Below are 21,921 nucleotides of genomic sequence, written 5' to 3'. Positions count from 1 at the left end.
CTGCCTGCCTGAATGCCTGTTTTCCTTCCTTCATTCCCATCCTTCCCTTCCTTCCCCTCCTTCCCTTCCTTCCTTCTTTCCCTTCCTACCCTTCCTTTCCTCTTTTTGTTCAATGTATTTACTCCTTTCCTCAAGTCTAAAATACACAGAAAGTGGTTTCAGAATTGCCAACCCATAACACTCATTAAGGAAACCTGCTAGTTAGAGTTCAGTATTGCTTACAGTTTTTTAAGGTAAAATTTAATTATGGAAAAATGCATTAATCTAAAGGGAACAGTTGGATGAGTTTTAGCAAATACACCCATACTCCCATCTATGTCAGGGCTTAGAAAGTTCCCATTACCCCAGGAAGCTTCCTGGTGTCTCTTTTTTGTTAATAGTGCCCTCCACCACTGACGACTGCTTTTCTGATTTTTTTCCCCCATTATAAATTAGTTTAGCCTGTTTTAGAGCTCTAGAAATGGAATCATAGAGTATGTGCTCTTTTGTGTCTAGTTCCTTTTCTTGACATAATATATGTGGTATTCATTCACATTGTTTTGTGTATTAGTAGTTTATTCTTTTTATTGCTGAGTTGTATAACATTGTATTAAAATATTACAATTTGTTTATCCATTCTACTGTGATGGACATTTGAGTTATTTTCACTTTATGAGTATTATAAATAAAGCTGCTGTGAACACTCAAGAACAAATTTGTATATTTTCATTTCTCTTGAATAAATGCTTGTGAGTCAACTGATGTGCTTTGGGTAGATGTATGTTTATCTTTGTAGAAAAAAAAATTGTCAAATTTGTTTCACAGAAATTGTACCATTAATGCTTCCATTACCAATTATGAGATTTCTGGTTGCTCCACATCCTCACCAACACCTGCCATTATTAGCCCTTTAAATATTCACTGTTTTAGTGAATGTGAGTGATATCTTATTATGGCTTTAATTTGCATTTCTCTGAATACTAATGAGAGTGAGTACTTTGTATGCTTATTGACCATTCATATAGCTTTCTTTGTAAAGGGTTTGTTCAACTCTCTGCCTGTTTTTAAAATTGGGTTTTCATTTTATTAATAAGTTGTAAGGGTTCTTTACATATTGTGGTACAAATTGTGAGATGTTTGTGAATATTTTCTCCTATTTTGTAGCTTGCTTATTGATTTTCTTAGTATGTCTTCTATTGAACAGAAGGTTTTGATTTTTATGAATTCATATTAATGTTTTACTGTCATGGTTATTAACTTTTGTATTCTAAGAAATCTTTTCCTACCCTCAATTGATAAAAGTATTCCCTTATGATTTCTTTTATAAGCTTCATAGTTTACGTTTAGGTTTATTGTCCATCACACATTAGTTTTTGTGGATTGTGTGATGTGCCTCTAATAGAGATTAGAACTTAAAATGTTTATCATTTTGCTCTTTATGCATATATTCACATTTCTAAGTTTTTTAAAACAAGGGAAAATTTTATGATTGTAATACACTAATTTGATACAGTATACTTTTGGGAAAGCGAATTACTTCAACATTTCTTTAATATAGAAATGTATAAATTTAGAGACTGTATAAACAAATGAAAATGAGATTTTTGCTCTATGATAATGAAAATAACTAGAACATTTTAATATGTTTCAAAGAATAGGTATGTTACTAACTTTACTGTTTGGCAGTAAAAAGAAATACACTTAGTATGAGAACTGTTTTCATTGTACATATTCTATAAATAAATGGATGGTTTTTTAATTTTCCACATGAAATAATTTTTTTAATACAACTTGCAAAGTGATTTGATTGCCATTTTATATCTCTTTTTTTGGTGTTCTAAAATCTGTCAGGCTTTCCATTCGAAACCCCTATTTTCAGGAGTTTATGAGCAGACAGCTGGAGAAAAGAAAAAAAACTAACCAGCCAGAAACGTGGCATTCATAATCTTGATTCAATATAAGGTACTTGCTTTCACAAAATTTTAAATAGTCAGCTTTTTTTTTTTTTAAATTGGAAATAGCACAAAGAGGAAAAAAGGAATTTCTTTGGTTAAATAGATAGGGAATATTTTTCCAGACAACTTTTCCCAGTTAGATTTACAAAGCAAACTTTTCCCTTCTAGAAATTATTTAAATATGTACGTTCCTGTGTTCCAGTTCCCACAAGATGTTGCCTCAAGACTTTCCTTTTCCTTTGCTACAGTTCATAGCAAATACCCTCTGTCCCTATTCTCTTCTCTATTTACTTATGCTTTTAAAATTCTCCCTAGTATATTTACATTAAAAATGGCTTTCCATTTTGGCACTCCTTTGTCCCTTTTCCCTCCTCTTTGCAGTGTCTACTGGAACAAAATGGTATATGACTTTATCTATCGATTGAAAACCAGTATTAACTTTGAGAGACATGAGACATTGTGGCATAAATAGCAATGATTTTCTTGAAATGCAGACTTTAAAACTATTCTGAAGAACTGTCACTTAAAGAGTAGGCTTTTAGACAAGATTCTTTTTTCCTTCTTCCGGAAAGTGCAAAGTGTCAGCTTGAATACTTTCACAATCTGTTTTTAACCCACTACCATTCACATGGTGAATGTTTAACTGCTATTGGTCCATAAAGGTGTCTGTGGGTTTTTTGCTGCTTTTATTTCACTTCTCATTTTTTAAAAAAAACATTTCCTGAAAACTTAATAGAGAAATGTAACCTATTGCAGGAAGGAAGATGATCTTCTTTTGCTGCACTCTGAAGATAATTTGCTTCAGACAGGAGGTTTTTGGGTGCTTGCTGAAATTTCGGAGATCTGGGAAAATGGGGTAATAACATGACACCAGCTCTTAAGCAGCAACATCTGTTGTGGTTCAAAGCCACACAAAGAAAGCTGCTTAAGCAGTTGAATGTTTTGGACTGCACGGACAAGTGTGGTTCAACTGCAAAGACTGCAGAGCAGAGGAAATTTAAAGTTTCGAGAAGTTGTTAAAAAATGGAGTCGTGGAAGATGAGCATCTTCAAGAGACAAACATCACCTTATCCTCCAAGCTATCGAAGATCTTTGTCAGAACCTGCTTATGCACATTCAGAGACAGGAACAAGCTTAAAGAGTTATCCATGGCGTGGTCCAGTAAAAAGCAAGAGGAAGAAAAATGAACAGGCTGTTTCCAATCTAGGAAAGCCACTGGGTGCTTATCGGTGGCAAACACATCCCAGTTTTAGGTGGAAAGGGGGCAAAAGGGAGCAATTGCAAAGTGATAAAGGAGACTTGGATGAACCACAGAAAGAGGTCCTGCCAAAGATGGATGGGAATAATGCTTCTTCCTCTGCTGACAAGGTCCTTGGAACATCAACAGAGAAGCAGAACCTGGTCAACACCCGGTCACTTCGGGTTCCATTCAGCAGATCTATTTCAGAGCCAGAACCACGCTGCAGTATCAGATTTGTTAGACGGTGGCCAACTTCAGCCGAGTCAGTGGAGTCTGAGCAGCAGGGATATTTCATCCGTGGCATTTTCTCTACTCTTTCCAGTGGCTTCTCTAGGATGCTGAGTCTAAAAGGAGAATCAACCAATGAGCCAGTAAGAGAAGGTATATTATGATGAATAAGGGGAAAGAGGGATGGCTCAGATTTAATTACTATTGGACTTTTAATTATCTGTGCTTTATAATAAACTAAGCCATTCTATTTGCTCATTATAAAACAAATTTACTGAATTAGTACAATTTTTAAAAAGTAAGAACACTACTTCAGAAACTTAATGATAGTAATTAATAGTAAAAAATTGATTTGGACGGAATATTTTTATTATGTTATACTCTTGAACTCTGTTTTGGAGGCTGTTAAAGTGTTTTGTTTTTTATCCTTTTCAACACCCATTGATCTACTTTTGCACATTAAATGCAATTTAGAGGGAGAAGTAGTCAAATAATTTTCTCCTGACAAAGTTGAGAATTAAAAGAATTTCTACTATTATCTCTTCATAAAAATTGACAAATACTATTAGAGAGAACTATTTAGAGCTGAATTGTATTGATAGCTTTTAATAAGTTGGAATTTTGATTCGCTTGTGTCATGAAAAACAGACAATTTGAATATGGAAGCAGAAGATGCAAATCTTGAATATTTGTTCAGATGACAAAATAGAAATTTGTGTTTGATTCATTTCAAACAACAGAATCATCAATATTAAAAAAGCTCATTTAGGACTTGTTTAAATTTTAAAGTGTTTTGTATTGATGGTAGCATTTTGAGCCACAAAAAGAACTCTTACATTTTTATCTGATTGCCTTGGGAATGATTGACCTTATCTGATGAACTGTTTCAATTATGAGTTAGTACATACATTTGTTTGCTTTTTGTTTTTGAAAACCTTAATACTGAAACTTAACACTGATAATATCTTTATCGAGTAGAGGACATTTTTGGATAAGCTCTTATCTTATCTTTATTATGAGATTGACCACATCTGCAGAAGTTTAAACTCTTCCTCAAAGTGTTGAAATTGTTGAATAATTTTCTTATTGGAGCATAATTAAACTCCTTTAAAAATAGTATCAGTGAAAAATTGAGTAATTTTCCAACTGTATTTATGCCAAAAATTCAGTACTTCTCCTAAACCTTATCCTCCCTCAGATTTTCCTATGATTGATGAGTTTTAATTAAACTATTAAGTAGATAGATTTTCTTCTTGGCTTATAAATAATTGCCAAGAGTGAAGTACTTCTTGATGTGCCTCTGTTAACATTCTCTTAAAATTTTTGAAAGGCTAGATTGTTGCATTTCCTTGGATACTAGTATGTCTGTTTCCTTGCCAGGTGATCATAGGATGATCAAAGTAAAGGAGCATCAAAGGAAATTAAGAGTTTAAAAGAAATTCTTAGAATCAACAGCTCTTAGTGGTTAACATATACATTTGATAAAGAAGGCTGTAGGAGTTTTTTCTTTTTGATATTTGTATTTACGAACATTTTTGGACTTCTATAATTAACTTTCAGTTTTTAGGAAATATGCCAACATATTGGCAGCCCGCTTACGTGTGAGGTATTCTGAGGATATGTCCCTTTTTACACATTTATGGTCTACTTAAGATGATATAAAATATTCTGTATTTATTATGTCATAATGTCTTATACATTCTAATCATGTAATAATTCAGCAAGTGGAAGCGTATACAGAGTTTAAGGTGTTATTGTAAGGGATTTCAGGTCCAGGAGGTAAAGAACAGTGTTCCTACCAGTCAGACCAGAAGTTTTTATTAAATAGTTACTGTGATGTCTCCTAAGTGCTTCACTAGTGGAGAGTCAAGCTCTTAAGGCAGAAATGCGGTGTTTAATACAAAGATTGGAGCTAGTTCTTGTGAAGAGATTTCCTGTTCTCTTTGGGCTGGGGCTTCTATCCAGCCTAGAGTCAATGTAAGTGCTTTTCTCACTTTCTGTAGTTGTGAACCTTTCTTTATTTCTCATTCCCCCCAGGGGAAAGAATACAGTTGGCTTAGGAGACCTGAATTCTGCTTCCATGTGGGCCAGTTCTCATTTGTGAAATTTAATCTCTGAATTTCTCTTTATGCGTTTGTGGAATAGTAATTTCTTTCTTACAAGATGATAAATGAAATCTGAAAATGCTTTGTAAATTATAGTTTATGTAGCATTTATTCACAAATGCTGTGTGAATCGAACGTGTTCTTATCAGAGTTGCTATTACAGTGTTGTGGCAAGGTATGGAATTATTAAAATATTGATATAGTTAAGAAAATCAACATATTTAAAATTTTGAAGCCCACTGATGTTTGTTACTTTTCTTGTTCAGTATAAACTGGAATACGTGAGAAACATTAAGTAATGTAGTATGCGTTTAAAGCATTTAAAATAGTGTTTGGCACTTAGTGATTGTTCATTATATATTTGATATCGTTCTATTAAGAAAGTGAACTTAGGTGGATATAGTTTTAAAAAAATAGGAAAGAGAAAGAGAATGCCTGGCTGTTGAATTTGTTATAATTACCAAATGCAAATAAATTGTAATTTTCTAATCTTAAATTCTGTAAGTCTGAACTTGTTCTGAGCATGTGCATGTTCTGAGCATAAACAGGTAATAATTCTTTATATCATAGCTGACTACAATTAATCTCATGCTTAAAGCGATTAAATATACCATACTCAGGATCACTAACAAATTAAAGAGGAAAAGCTCAGAGGCTTCACTACTATACTATGTTTAACCCTCCTCTTGTATGATATATATTTCTTCACCTGATGCAACATGTAGGTCAAATGACAACATGAAAAATAAAACTTGTGCTTCTTAGAGCTAAAAGTAATTCCAGCTGCTTTGGGCCCATGTCTAAGCATGGAGTCAACATGCTTGCAATAGTGGAAATAAATTGAAACACCCAATCAAAGAGGATTTACTAAACAGAGTATGACATATCAAATCAATAAAATATCATAGAGTTGGCATAACTGTCATTTACTAGCTATGTGAAACTTAGAAGAAACTATGAAATATAAGTGTACATAGGATGTAAACTACATATGCCCAACGTGTATAACACTTGGAGAAATTACTGGGAGGCCATTTTATTCCTAAATTATTTTTCTTTCTCTGTCAGTATGTAGAGATGGAAACGAAAGCTTGAAAAGAAAGTAGGGAAAGAAATAAAATATACTTTATGTACTTCTCTTTTCTTGTTACAGTTAATATGTTGTCTTTGTAATGTCATAGTAATAAGAATATCCTCTCTCCATGTTAGTTACATTTTAAAAGATCCCCTAACTTGGGAATTAGGAGGCTTTATTTATTTTTTCTTCTAGATAATTTTCTTTTAACATCCACATTCAAATTTAATGGACTTATTATTAAAAAATCTTATTGTGAAGGACCTTATACACTAACTCGACAGACACTGCCCTTGGTGCTGGGAACATAGCACATTATTTTATTAAGTAACTAGCAGCTTCCTCACTTACTTTAGGGAATCAGTAACTAAATTAGAAAAAAACCCCAGAGTACTCAGTTCACAAGATGTACATATAAAAAAATAGTGGTAAGGTCTTGTTATTAATAGAACTTTCATAATCCCTCAGATCTTCTCTATAATTGGACTTTGTGTTTGCTTTACATCATAATAAATTAACAAACGAGACCTCTCTACAAAATACTGAGAAATATTTTCCCTTCCTGCCATTTCTCCTACGAATCACTGCATTTCTGTATGTATAACCCCTACCCAGCTAGCATTTTGTCACTCACTGTTGCACCTAAGCTGTCCTGCAGTTGTTGATTCAATGTTTTGTCACTTACGATATTTATATTGTCTCTTGTTAAGCAACTTTAAAGTTAATACGTTTTAAAAATTTAGGCAGCAGACTTTAATAATTTAGGCTATTTATAGATAATTCTATTGTATTTGAAATTATTCAACACATCAGTATAATTCTTTTATTTTTAAATGAATGTATTCTGGGTGTATTAGTCTGCTAGGGCTTCCCTAACAAAATACCACAGACTAGATGGCTTGAAAAAACAAACTTATTGTCTCACAGATTTGGAGGCTGGCAGTCTGAGATCATGGTGCGGTGCGGTTGCTTTCTCCTGAGGCTGCCTCAGCTTGTAGATGGGCTGTCCTCTTGTATTCTCACTTAGCCTTTCCTCTGTGCGCAGGTGGTGCAGTGTCTCTTTCTCTTCTTCTAAAGACACCAGTCCTATGGATTAGTGCCCTACCCTTATGACCTCATTTATCCTTAATTACCTCCTTAAGGGCCCACAGTCACACTGGGGCATAGGGCTTTTAATATATGAACTTTAGGGGGCACAGTTCAGCCCATAACCCTACAGAACAAATGTATCAACAATTATGAGGTCATTAATGCAGTATATTAGCATAAATTTTAAAATGTCTTACGACGTAGTCACGTATATGCCCAAGCTTTAAAAAAATTTGTTATGAGGTCAAGTGGCCTTCTGAAAAACAGACTATATCACTTTAAATTTATACCTTTTCTCATTGTATATGTATATTTTTGAAATGGTTATAAGCAATATAAGTTGTCTTCCTTTTTTCATTTAAGATTGTTTCATATACATTCCCATCTACTGACCATTAATAAAAATTGCAAGGATGTTGGATACTCTGGTAATCTATTCTATTGAAATATTGAAGTAGGCTCTATTGGACATTTCAGTTGTATACAGTTTTTTTCCATTACAGTTTCTCCTTTTAGGGGAACTTCTCCCCAAGTTTGGCTTGTTTCTTTGGAGCATATTAGGAAGGGTTATACCTTGGAATGTGACTCTCATAGCTCATTATGTATTGTAAGGATTTCTGTGAGAAAGATGAAACACATTAATAATGCCTGTAGCAATTTATGAGTGCAGTTTTCCCCCAGGACCTTACCAAATTTGGACTCAAGCATTGTTTGGTTGTAGTTTTGTGTTGTACTCATAACACAGGGTGTGGGAAAGGAAAAGATCTTTGGTGTTGGATAAATGAGTTCAAGTTTTTACCTATGCTGTTGTCTAGTTGTATGACTGAGAAAGTTTCATACAACATTTCTGAATCTCCGTTTTCTCATCAGTAAAGTGTGGGATGATAACTACCTTGTGGGGTTGTGTTTATAAATAGTAAGTGAAGGAAGATGCCTAGTTCTTACCAGGTGTTTAGTTAATAAAAGTTTTTCATAATTATTAGTTTAAAGGGTATATAATATTACTATTATACTTTATTATTAGTGAAGTGGCACATTTTCCCATAGATAGTTCATATTTGTAACATAATTTATTATTTTTCAAGTAGACTTTCTCCTTAACTATCAAGTGGAATCTGAGTATATGTAGCAATATTTCATTTATTTATTTTCAATTACTCTACCTTGTAAGTTTTAAAATCATATACACTTATCCCAGATATTCTTGTTTTCAAATAAAATTTGAAGCAGTTTAAAAGAGCTGTTCAAACCTGACTTCATTTCTTGCCTATTTAGAACATTTATTTTAACAATTAGTACAAATAAATTCTTATTTAATTTAAAAAAGTTTTTCTTTTAGAACTGCTTAATTACATTCTATCTGGGATTGATTTAGTTGTATGATATGAGGTATAGAACCAAGCAAATTATTTGCAACATTAATAACAGTTATAACAAATTATTTCTTTCTACATGATTTTACCATATGTTTAAAATATTCTGAATGTTTCTATGTGTGTTTAAAATGTCCCCTGAAATTTCTCTTATCTCACAAATTTTTGTTTCTAAAAACAATAAATGTTTTTTTCCTGCAAAATGAAGTAGCCTTTTCTCCAATTACAATAGTAAAAATAAATCACTGTGTAAAATTTATATGTAAGCTATCTGATTCTCCATTTTCTTTACAATAAAATGGAACTAGTAATACAAACATCATGGAGTTGTTACAAGGATTAAATCAGATAGTATGTAATAAGCGCTTTACCTTATCTATAGTAAGAGCTCAATCAATGGTAGCTTTAAAAATAAAGCTGTATGTTACAAGGATATACCCTGGAATCTTTTTGAAGTAGACTTAATAAATATTTCAATTTTAATTATGTATTTATAAATCAGTTTTGTCTAAGTAATGTTTTCTAAATGTGTTTTCAAATTCTGGGAATACTTCCTATTTGCTAATTGTTTAATTCATAGAAGGACTATTGCAATTTTTTACAATATGTGATTTTCCCAACCAAGAGCACTGTGTGTGTGTTTGTGTGTGTGTGTGTATACATACTTCCTTCCACTTGTTCGTGACTTAATTTTTCCATTGGAATTCTGCAGTTTTTTTTTAATAAAAGAAAAAATTAACCTTCAAATATTTTATTGTAGTTAGGATTGTGCTCTGTTTTTATTACATATTTTACAGTTAATTTTAAATTTTAAAGAAAGTACATTCATCTTTGTACTGAGCTCCAGTTTACTACTAATTATTTATCTGATACTCAAAATCACCTTCTTTTTGAAGCAGAATATTTTAATTTAGTTTAATAAAGCAGAAAAGAGGATCAGTCTTTGGAGACATAAAGCCCTATTTTCAAACTCTTTATTAAATAGTCACCTGTTTGCTATGTAATTCTTGGTGAGTTATGTTTGACCTTTCTGAGTTTTACCTTCCTCATATTTAAAATAAGGATACTATGTATATTGAAAAATTATTAAAAAGCAGTGTGATGTAGTTGTCAAGAATCTTTAGAGATATTTGGGATTTAAACCTGGATTTATACAGAATGATTAATACCAACCTTAAGATTTACCTTTCCCGGGGAGAACTAAGGAGACATGAAGGGAAGGAGTGATACAAGTTACTGACATTATTTTCATTAGGGGTTGAATTATGATTTTACTGATATTTATTGAAGTACAAATAAGTAGATGAATGGATCGTGAGTAAAGTATGATAATTAGAATGACTAAAGATACTTTAAAATCCTGACTCGGTCACTCATTGGTAGTGTGACCTTGGGCAAATTACTTTATCTCTCTGAGCCTCAGTTTCCTCATTTGTAAGATGAAATAATATCTACTTTGTAGGCTGTTGTGAGGATTCAGTGAAAGGGGACGGGTAAAGTCTAGAGCACGCGCTTATCAGATAGTAAGAGCTCAACGGAAGTTAATACCCAATGGTGTGCTGGAGCCAGTGTGCAGAAGCCAGTTTTGTGCATCTATTCCCAATTCCCATTTAGTGACAGTGCAATGATAGCTTAAAATTAACCAGGGCAGGGCTATTTATGGCCCAGAAATGTTGTAAATTAAAGGGGGGTGGGGGTGGGACTGCTGGTATTTCAGGAGCCACAGTTGATAAATTTTTAGCAACAACCACTGGTAATTCCTATTATTATTAAAATATTTAGAGTTAATAGCCAGTATTATTGCAGAAAATATGACTTCACTCTAGATTTAAATATGCTTTTTTCTTACTTTAAGAACTTTGATATTTTAGAGTATCAATCAAAGTTGAATACTGAGTTATATTAAATGCCTTCTTGGCATCTATTGAGATATATTTCTTTTTATCATTCATTTACTGTTAGTTTGAATGTCTAGGATAACCTGTATGTGTTGAATAATTAGTTTGAGGTATTTTTTGCAGAGGTATGCTAGCACTTTTTTTTTTTTGGTAAGTCATCTGTAACTATGTTCTTGCCTTTGAGATTACATAGTAATGGTTTTGGATCTTATTATTGAGTGATTTTGAGATCAGAACTATGTATTTCTTTTTAGTCCATTTAATAAGATATATTAAAACTTAATCCTTTTCTGAATTTTAGAATACTATAGTAACTTTGGAGATGATGTCTAGTGAATTCATTCATGGTGGCTTGATTATTCAGTGATTTTTTTTCAATAAGACGATTTAAGATTTTGCAGTCACTGTTATCGATAACTTTTTCCACATCTTGTTTTATTATGGCGCTTTCTGTTTCTTAATTATTTTCACTTGGATTTTCAGTATATTAATATGTACTAAGTCAAATAACCTCCAGCATTAACAAAATTTGTGTTTATTTTTACCTTGTATTTAAGTAAATCCAATTAATATAAATTTAGCTAATTATTAGGTATAATCATTTAAAAGAACGTACCTGAATGTTTTAGTTTATTTCCCTCATTGAATTTGTATCAAAAGTTCCAACGAAACTTCTCTTGAAAGTAAAATTTTCTTGTCCTTTTTGTCTCATGCTTAAATGATCAGATTTCACTCTTTCCATGTGGTTATGTAATTTCTGAGCAGTCTGCTTAATAAAATGGAAAAAAAATGTGCTTTATATGCAAAGACTTTTCCTTAACAAATAACTGACTGGTTTGATTTTCTCATCTAAAACAAAGTAATTTAAATTCACCAAGTCAGTAAGCAAATCGATAAATTTATAGGAGAGAGCCAGTATCCTAAGGAATAAAATGTCCTAGCCATTCATTTATCTAAAATATCTTTGTGCAATTATCAAACACTCAGATAACCAGAAGATATTCTTTATTGAGGTATTATTAGGTACAAAGCTTCCAGCCCATTCTGAACCATGGTAGTTAATGGTGCCATCAATAATATGGCAGTTTTTCTAGGCTACGCCTAATAATCTTGATTGCCGGGCCACCTCTAACCTGGAATAGACATTCTCTCTTCATAGGTATGTAATCTGATGGTCCACTTAGGGATGTAATACCATAAACTTGTACCTGCCTCTCAGCGTTAGAATTTGTTGTTAATCTCAGTTTCCAAAATCAGAGATTCTAATTTTGGACCTAGGTTAAAAAACCAGTAGAAATCCGAATAGCCATTCTAAAACTTGCCTAATCATCCAAATTATATATATATATATTTTTTAAAAAATATTATATATATATTATATGTATATATATATATTTGGTGTAATATATATATTATATATATATTTGGTGTATGCTGCAGTGGGTCAGTTTTTGGTCCTTAAGCCTATAAAGATTAGTTAATTCCTTGGTTTTCAGTTGCTAATGATTTTCCAGTAAAGTCTTAATAAGCAAAGCAAAGCAAAAAAAGAGAGAGAGAGAAAAAATAAGAAGGATTTGGTTTTAAATATTGTGATTAATAGTTTATTTCACTGGTTGAAACTTTTATGTTGTGATTTGCAGCAAACTCTAGGCATCTCTGGCATTTACCTTGAAGCAAAATTAACCTGTAACTTTTTATATTGGGCTCTGATTTCTTAATGTAACTGGATCCAGATCTTTCCTTACTGATTGCCTTCATTTTTTCTTCATCACTAGCCACTGAAGACGATACAGAAATGAATATAGACCATTCTTCACACTCCACACTAGTTTACGTCATAGTGAGGAGGCAGATATGTAAACAGGTAAACAGTTCCTGACAAGATGTCATTTGAATTAGATTTGGATTAATAAAAGTCTCCCAAGTTAAGGAAAGGCGTTAGGGGTCTTCTAGACAAAGGGAACAGTGTGAAGACCAGGAGAACATTTAGGGAATTGTGAGAAGTTCAAAAGTAAAAATTATAGAGAATTGGTAGACAAATAGATGTGCCTGGAAAGGAAAGTTGTGGGTCAGCGTTTGAAGGGGTCTGTGTCGAGTACCAAGCTGAAGTTTTAATACAGATTTTAAAGTAGGAGATAACCTTTGTTATTTAGGAAGATAATTTTTTATTAGTATGGGAAGTAGACTGATGATGGAGAGAGAAATTGTGTTCGAGTTTACGTAAGACATGATAAAAGCCTAAATCAAAGAAATGTTGATAATGAATAAAGGTAGAGACTTTCCTGAGGTAGACTGACAGAATTTGAAGAATAATACAGAAAGCAAATAGGAATAAATTAGATTTAGAAAATGGTGACAAGTTAAAGTTTGAGAATAAAGAAGCAGAACAATTCATAGGGAAAGGCAGTGAACATGTGTTTAGGATTTTCTTATAAGCTCAATTTTTCATTCTCTGGGTACTTTATATTCATTTATCTGGCTTAATCCTCTGAATAATCTGTGAGGCGATTATTCTCATTTTAAAATGTAAGGAAATAGAGGCCAGAAAGGTCCATTTACTTTCCTTAGACTACACCCAGCTAGTAAGTGGTGGGTCGGGGTCTCGACTCTAAGCCTCTGTTCTTATCTCTCCATTTTGTGGCCCTCTGTGAGCATATGATGTTTGAGAGGTTGTCAAGAACCAGGGACCAGCTACCCAGTGAGCATTTTAGAATAATGGGACAGGAGTTCAAGAGTAGATATCAGTTTCCATATGAAGATAAACATTTGGGAGTCATCAGCACACAGGCATCAGTCACAGTAGAAGATGAAATCACGCAGGTGGAGGATGTAGTGTGAGGGTAATGAGAGTGTTAGAACTACCACCTTGGCACATCTGGCAATCTTATTCCAGCCTAACCAGAGTCTATTAGCAGAGCCACTCAACTTCTATGATTATAGACTTGGTGTCCAAATTAATGATTTGGAGTTTTGAGACCTTAGGTTGCATTTAGTTTTCCATCTGTTATCTAAATATGTAACAGTTTTGCTATTTTGCTCGTGTTTTATATCTATATATTCATTCAGTGAATATCTGTATAAGGTATTTATAAGATTTGAGTTTTAATTGATTAGTTTCAGTAATTAGCAATTTCCTACACCTGTGATGAAAACATAACTTATGTTTTTAGTTTAGTGTAATCTAGAGTTTCCTACTGGTGGCTTGATTGTAGTGAACAATCAATTCATTTGTCTCCATTGCCAGGATGATTGTCATATTTTTATCTGCCTGAGGCAGTTTGCAAGTCAATTTCTCATGCTCAAGGCCGATATATCTTTGTGAGGAAGCAAAGAAAAGAGTAAGATGAGTAATGACTGTGAATCTATGATTATGAAACCGTATCCACATGAGTATACAGGTTCTTAGTGACTGAGCTTTAGTCAGTAAACCACAGGCATTTTTCCTGTCATTCTCATGTGAATTTTCTCTTTGAGATAGCCTTAGTATTTTTTTTCGCTTAGTTCATAATTTCTGGATTTGATGATGATTTATTCATTTGCCTTTACAAAGCAGAAATCCTGTGTTGTGTCCATGTTTTTCGATATTGTCACCAAAATGTCAAAATAGATTGAAGCTTCAGGGATACCAATTCAATTATAACAGCATAGTATATAACCATAACTGTGGTGAAAATAAAGGGTATTTTGAATGTTATGTGTGTGGTTTGTTGTTCTGGAGAAAAGTGGGTATCTGGTTAGAACATATGAGTTCTTGTCAGCATTTGTGGGTTTATTCTCAGCTCCAAGCTTTTTTTTTTTTTTTAAAAAAGAGAGACAGAGTCCATGCCTGGTATATGTTTATTACAGCATTTTATATATTATTGATACATTGTAACTAATGAAGATTTTAAACAGTTGCAGGATAATATACAACAAATTACTGACAGTATAGGTAAAATAATGATAGCTGTCATGAGTACTTTGTGACTCCATTCTTTAAGCTTTCTTTGAGAAAAACATGATTAACATTCCTAAGCAGTGGTGATGGTATTTTAAGCAAATTATAATGAACATTTTTTTATTCAAAGTGTTTAGACTTCACTCTCTATTTAAGGGACTGCTCAAAACTCTACCTAGTGGAACTCGTCCATTTCATAGTGGTTCTTGCCAGAATCTCAGAGTAAGAAACATGCTTTAAGATTGTACGATGATTCTATTAAGTGAAGGCTAGGCACTGATACTCAAGCATTTATGTTTTATTTACCTCCTTCCTCTTGAAGGCATCCCAAACCAAGGATTTTTAAAAAATAAGCCTTCTTGTAGTATTACTAGTCCTTGAGCTGGATGGAGGTGTTGTGCCCTTAAAATAAGATGATAAAGATCTCTTCCTAGTTTATTAAAAAGAGATGAATGACATTCAAATTTTTTTAATTTAAAAATTTTAATACATATTTCTTAATATTTTGGTGCCTGGCTGAGTGTGTATTTAACTCAAATTTTTCTATTTGATTACTTTATTTTAATATCAGTGGTTAAGTTGCTTTTTTTTCCTGTGATTTAACTTTAGGGTATGGCCTTTCAAACAATGTGTTATGAATACCTGTTGTCCACAGTGGAGAGGGGTTGGTTGCTAGTAGAAATTATGATTATAGCTGGTTTATTAATCCTCTTTAGCCTTTATACCAATTTACTGGATTGACAGTTATGCCTCAGAATTGGCTATTAGACCCTAGATTGATACCGTATTCCTTTGAATAATGCTTTCCTATTTCTGTTTTCTGTGGAATTCTAAATGTATCCTTTAGTTCAGCCAAAAGGAACTTAAAACTTTCTTGTGAATCCCATCTCTTCTGAAGCCCAGTGTTCATTACATCTTTTTTGACTAATGAGGAATATTCATTTAAACACTATTAATTGAGCCATTTTTGTTAGTTTTAGCTATTTTTCTTTTTCAGTGTTAGACTATTTAAGATATTAGTATAAAGGGATCTTTTATTCAAGAGTAAATAGTGTTGGAAAAATATCACTTAAATTATTTAAAGCAGTTGCCAAAATTTCATACTAAATAATGTATATATGTGTGTATGGAGGGGGAGATAGAGGATGATTGAGAATTTATCTTGACACAACATGAAATGTGAATTTATGAAAATAAACTTAAATCTTTTAAACAAAATTTAGGTTATAATTGCAACTACACACTAATTATTAAAGAAGACAAAGAGCTAAATGTGAATTTTGTTTTATTTTTTTCTGAAGAAAATTGTATGATTGCAAATTATGACATTCTTTTCAAATTTTACTTTCTCTGAACAATTATTACCTTTTTTTAAACAAAATTATTAGAAGAATTTATTAGTTCTTTCAAGGCTCATTTTAAAATTTATACTTATTTCAATATATTGGAAAACTAAGCTATTCTTTTATATCCTGTTGCCGCATTATTCTAATTTCACAATGTAGTTTTAAAATTAAAGTGCAGGACAGAAAACACAAGGAAGAATTCTGGGGAAAGAATAAGTAGTTTACAATTTATAAATAAAATTTAAAAACAGAATGAATTTATGAGTAAAACTGAATATTTAAGTTTGATAAGCATGCTTCCTTCTGTAGTGACATATATTTAGAACTTACCTATCCTAAAGGAGTATTCTTGATGTAAATCATGTCTATACTTGCTATAAAATAGAGTGCTGAGTAACTGTTAAAGAACAGAGTGCTCTCTAGTACAGATATCAAAAGATCTCTGAGCTATATTGCAACAGAAGTCCTGTATATTTTTTGGATTCTTTGTAGTTTTCAGATCCTTTCACATGTGTTATTTGATAATAAGTACATTGTGGAGAAAATAGTAATAGACTAATAGTTCACTTTATGTATGGGGAGAAGCATTTTATGTGTGTAAATAAATTTTAATTAGCGTTCCCCTCTAGAGAATAAGTCATTTTTCTCTGACTGTTTTCAAGATTTATTCTTTGTCTTCTGTTTTCAGATGTTTAATTACGTTTCTTGTCCTTGGTTTTTTTGGATTTATCCTATTTGGATTCATTTAGCCTCTTGAATCTGTAGGTTTATGTCTTTGCCTACCCTTTGGGAGGTCTTCAGCCATTGTTTCTTCAAATACTCTTTTATTCCTACACTATTCTCCTCTCCTGGGACTCTGATGGTATGAATTTTGGATCTTTTGATGTTGTCCTACAGGAGTTTGTTCTTTATAAATTATTTTTTCCCATCTACTTTCTGTTTTTTATATTCAGTAAATTCTGTTGATCTGTCTTCAAGCTTGCTGATTCTGTCTTCTGTCATCTCCACTCTACTATTGAGCTGTTCTAGTGAGATTTTTATTTCTGTTTTTATATTTTTTAGTTCTGTAATGTCTATGTGTTTTTTTTTAAATAACTTTGGTTTCTTTGCTGAGATTTTCTATTGTCTTAATTTATTCCAAGAGAATTTCTAATTGTTTGCAAAGCAACAGTTTTCTGATAGCTGCTTTAAATTTCTTCTCAGATAGTTTCAACATGTGATTCATCTCAGTTGATTTTCTTCTCACATTCAACTTCCGATATTCCTGTTCCTTGGTACGATGGATTTTTTTTTTAATTGAATCTTGAACATTCTGGCTGCTATGTTAGGAAACTCTGGGCCCTATTTAAATCCTTTATTTTAGCAGGCAGTTACCCTATTTAGATCTAGCCTATAGTTACAGGTCTGCCATTGAGGGGTATGGTTCCAACAATTTAATTTTCAGACCCTTTGCAGCACTATTTTGGTCTGTTTGGTTTACATGGGCCTCCTTCTAGTCCCTGATAGTGCTGACTGGGGCAGTGGAATGCGCTCCCCCAGAACAGGCCATCTGTGCCTCTAAGAAGGGGAAGGGAGTCTCCAGTCCATGGGTACAAAGAGGCTGGGATCCCCTTGCCTGTAGGAAATGGAGAACAATTCCCAGGCTGTGGCAATTGTGGTGGGTTACACTAGTAGGGGCTATTATTATTGTTATTTTGTAAAAATCCTAAGATCAGAACAGGCAAGGGTTAAGTGAGGTCTGGTAGCTTTAGTGTGAGATTAAGAATCATGAGTTTGGGGTTCTATTTCTATTTTGTTTCTGACTCATTTGGACTCTTTGGGAAACTGCTTAACCTTTTTGTGTCTAAATCTTGCAATCTAAAGCTAGAAGAATCTTGCCATCTGCTCACTTCATGGAAGATGGTAAAACATTTTTTGGAAAATGCTTTGAGATCTGTGGGAGAAAGGTGCTATATAAGCATATAACTTTATTCATCTCTACATTGACATTCACTTGCTCATTAAATATGTATACAGTTTTTAATCAGCATAACTAGTAATCCAAAGTTACTATATAAGTATAATGTGTGGGTGATGATACTTCTGTTAGAACATTTTCTTTTGTGTTTTCTTCATCACTTAAAAACATAGATTCTCGCTACAACATTATATTATATATATATACACATATATAAAAATTGATATATATATAAATTATGATAATGACTGAACAATAATTCTTCATTTTTATACTTAGTTTTAATTATAATATAGCTTTGACTCTTCTTTAAAAAGAAAAATTTTTTTTTTGGTGGGGGAGGTAATTAGGTTTATTTATTTCTTTATTTCTGAAGGAGGTACTGGGGATTGAACCCAGGACCTTGTGTATACTAGGCATGCAGTCTACCACTGAGCTATACCCTCCCCAATGACTCTTTTCAAAGAAATGAAAAAGTATGAAAGTTGGGACAAGGAATGATTGGTTGATTAATTATTATGACAGTAAAATATGGGCTAAAAATTACCTTAAAAGAACATTTAATCTCTTCTCCTGCCACAATAGAATTGTATTTTAATGAATTCAGTTCAGTAATTACTGATCAAGTGGCTACTATATGCATGGAAAAAGGTAAGACAGTTTTTTCTCACATGCTTAAAGTCTATTAGGGAAAGTAAAAATATAACTATTTACTTTATTCTTACATTAACATTAATGGTATAATCTTTTCAAAGGTGGTTGCAAGTAGAGGCAGTACATGAAATGAAATCTTACAGAAGAGTTTCGCTATTTTAAACTAGCGAGAATGGGCTAAATGTTATTATAAAGTTCAAAGAGTCAAATGGTCAGGTTGGACAAAGTATGAAATTTGCCAGATTGATTTCTCATTGCAGTCCAGAATTAGTGCTAATTTATAATTTTTTAAATAAAGGTAAAAAGTTATGTTATTCAAGAGAATAAAGTAATTGAAAACTTATGTTACCTGAAGAATTGTCTTAGGAGGCTTTTTGTGCCTTATAATTCACTTTGAGATTCATCCTGAATAATTTTCATTTGAAAAGTAATTCTGAAGAATTGAAAGAAATTTAAAATTTGAAAATAAGACTAAGAGAAAAATTGCATTCTAAACCTATTAACTGTTGCATTTTAAAATGTAAAATTGGAGTAATCCAGGTATAGGTTGTGACTATTCAAATGGTATAGTCACCCTGGAATTTTGCTGTTCACTTATACTTAGAGGAGAATATTTGGATAGGAATATTTTATTCCAGCCAGATGGCAATATGAACATCGATACTTAAATAAAAAGTAAACTCTATATTTTAATTTTTATAGTTACATGAAGATTAGAAAATTAAAGATAAGTTCTATTTTACTTTTAAGGGGACCTTTCCCCTGTGATGTTTTGGGACTGGCAGTCAGTTCCTTTTAGTCTTTTTGCTTCAGTTGCAGATCTCTGAAATGCTACCTGGAAAGAGGAATGAAATAGTCTATTAATTATTAAGATTAGAACTCAGGCATTGGCCCAGAAAGCTCAAGAGGAATTTATAGATAGAACTTAAAGGCAAATAATTTATAATAATATTTAGAAAAAGGATCAAATACCAAGAAATGTTGTGAAATCATAATCTGCCGTCTAGTTTGATAATCCAGAAACTGGGGGTTCTTCCGTAATACCTTGTTTTCCCTTTCTGTCACTAAATCCAGTTCATTACCAAGCCTTGTCTTTCTTAACAGTTAAATAGTTCTCTAGTATGACCTTCCTTTATTTCTTCTACCGTACACTGGTCCCAATCTACCATCCCTCTTGCTGGGATTGCCATAATAGTGCCTATGTTAATTTCCTAGGGCTGCTGTAACAAATTACCATAAACTGGGTAGCTTAAAACACAGCTGGCTTTCACAGTTCAGGAGACCAGGAGTCTGAAATCTAGGTGTCAATGTTGATTCCTTGTGAAGGCTCTGAGGGTGAATTTGTTCCAGGCCTCTCTCCCAGCTTCAGATGATTGTTGGCATTCCTTGGCTTTTAGGTTCACTACTACAGCCTCTTTCTCCATCATCATGGCCTTTTTCTTTGTGTGTCTCTTCTGGGTCCTCAAATCTCCCTCTCCTTATAAAGATATGAGTCCTACTCCACTTTGACTTCATCTTAACTTGACATTTTACTAGAAGTCCTAGCCAGGGCATCTAGACAACAGAATGAAATAAAAAGCATCTAGATTGGGAAGGAATAAGTAAAACCTCTATTTGAAAATGATATGTTCAAGTTTAATGGCGTAAGAAAGCCACTCAGATTTTGTTAAATAAAAGAGTTCAGCAAGGTTATAAGATGGAGATAAATATACAGAAATCAGTGATATTTCCATATACTTGCAATGAGTAATTCAAAAATGAATTAAGAAAACAGTTTCATCCATAATAGCATCAAAAGAGAACAAAATACTTAGGAATAAATTTGACAAAAGAGGTGCAGAACTTTTACTCTGAAAAACTTTAAAACACTGTAAGAAACTAAGAAAGATCTTAATTAATGGAAAAAACCTCATGTTCATGAGTTGAAAGACTTAATATTGTTAAGATGGCAATACTCTTTAAACTGATTTGCAGATTCATTGCAATTTCTATCATAATCCCATCTGGTTTCTTTATAGAATTGATGAGCAGAATCTAAAATCTCTATGGAATTCCAAGAACCAGAATATGCACAACAATCTTGAAAAGTAACAAAGTAGGAAGCCTCATACTGCCCAATTTTACAGATTATTACAAGACAGTGTGTTACTGGTTCACGGATAGACATATATCAGTGGAATAGAATTGAAGTCCAGAAATAAAATCATATGTTTAAGGTCAACTGTGTTTTGACAAGCGTGCTAAGACTGTTCAGTGAGGGGTGGAGGTTGTGGGGAATAGTATTTTGAACAGATGGTTCTGGGACAACTTGATAGCATATACAAAAATTGATCCCTTACCTCATACCAGATACATAATTTACTCAAAATGGATCAAAGACCTAGACATAAAAGCTAAAACTGTAGTAATCTTAGAAGAATTACTGTGGAGGTATAGCTTCATGATCTTGGTTTAGCAAAGGATCCTGAGAAATGACACTAAAAGTATGAGCAACAAAAGAAAAAGTAGATAATTTGAACTTAATCAAAATCAAAACTTTGGTGCATTAAAGGATACCATCGAAAATCCCACACAATGGGAGAAAATATCTGAAAACCAAATAACTGATTTGGGATTTTTATCCAGAATTTATAGAGAATACTTGTATTTCAAAAATAAAGACAATCCAGTTTTTAAAATGGTCAAAGGAATAGACATTTCTCCAAGGAAGATATGCTAGTGGTAATAAGCGTATGAAGAGATGTCTGAACAAACACTAGTGAAGAGAAAAAGAAGATGCTTGACATCATTAAGCATCAGAGAAATGCAAATCAAAACCACAATGAGAGAGACATCACCAAGTGACACAGAGACTTCTGAATTTCTCTCCTGACTTGGACACGCTGAATACACAGAGGCACAAGGATCCAGAAACTTGCTGAGTGACTCCTATAGATTGGGCAACCAAGAAAAAACTCAGGTAGGAAAGGCTGAGACAGATTCTTGCCATGCATCCCACCCCAGATACAGTACCATATAGTTGTGAAGGAATCCTCAACTCCCAGCCTTTCCCTGAGGAGTAAAGGTTTGGATCACACATCTAGTG

General features: G+C 32.8%; 1 protein-coding gene and 2 long non-coding RNA genes across 6 annotated transcripts in view; 2 read left to right on the top strand and 1 right to left on the bottom strand.

Moving 5' to 3' along the window:
- RASAL2 (RAS protein activator like 2) overlaps window positions 1-21,921 on the top strand; it is a 297,751-nt gene that overhangs the window by 102,645 nt on the left and 173,185 nt on the right. For 2 of the 4 annotated variants that reach the window (XM_072946046.1, XM_015235430.3), the window contains exon 1: window positions 2,676-3,555. The exons of the other annotated variants lie outside the window; for them this stretch is intronic. In XM_072946046.1, coding sequence (XP_072802147.1) covers window positions 2,958-3,555 — 598 coding nt within the window. In that variant the 5' untranslated portion in view covers window positions 2,676-2,957. Of the gene's footprint in view, window positions 1-2,675; window positions 3,556-21,921 lie in introns of those variants that run through there. 4 annotated transcript variants of the gene reach the window in all.
- LOC140688031 (uncharacterized) lies at window positions 3,064-7,645 on the bottom strand. Its single transcript, XR_012062695.1, has 2 exons — window positions 7,508-7,645; window positions 3,064-3,518 (listed from the first exon to the last, which is right to left on the bottom strand). It is a non-coding gene; the product is annotated as an uncharacterized lncRNA (long non-coding RNA).
- On the top strand, window positions 5,129-21,057 carry LOC140688030 (uncharacterized). The gene is made up of 3 exons (XR_012062694.1): window positions 5,129-5,379; window positions 12,718-12,806; window positions 20,855-21,057. It is a non-coding gene; the product is annotated as an uncharacterized lncRNA (long non-coding RNA).

The sequence above is a fragment of the Vicugna pacos genome, chromosome 21 (assembly GCF_048564905.1).
Source record: "Vicugna pacos chromosome 21, VicPac4, whole genome shotgun sequence".
Taxonomy (NCBI): domain Eukaryota; kingdom Metazoa; phylum Chordata; class Mammalia; order Artiodactyla; family Camelidae; genus Vicugna; species Vicugna pacos.
Note: the sequence above shows the minus strand (reverse complement) of the source record. Positions and strands in the feature narration are given on the sequence as shown.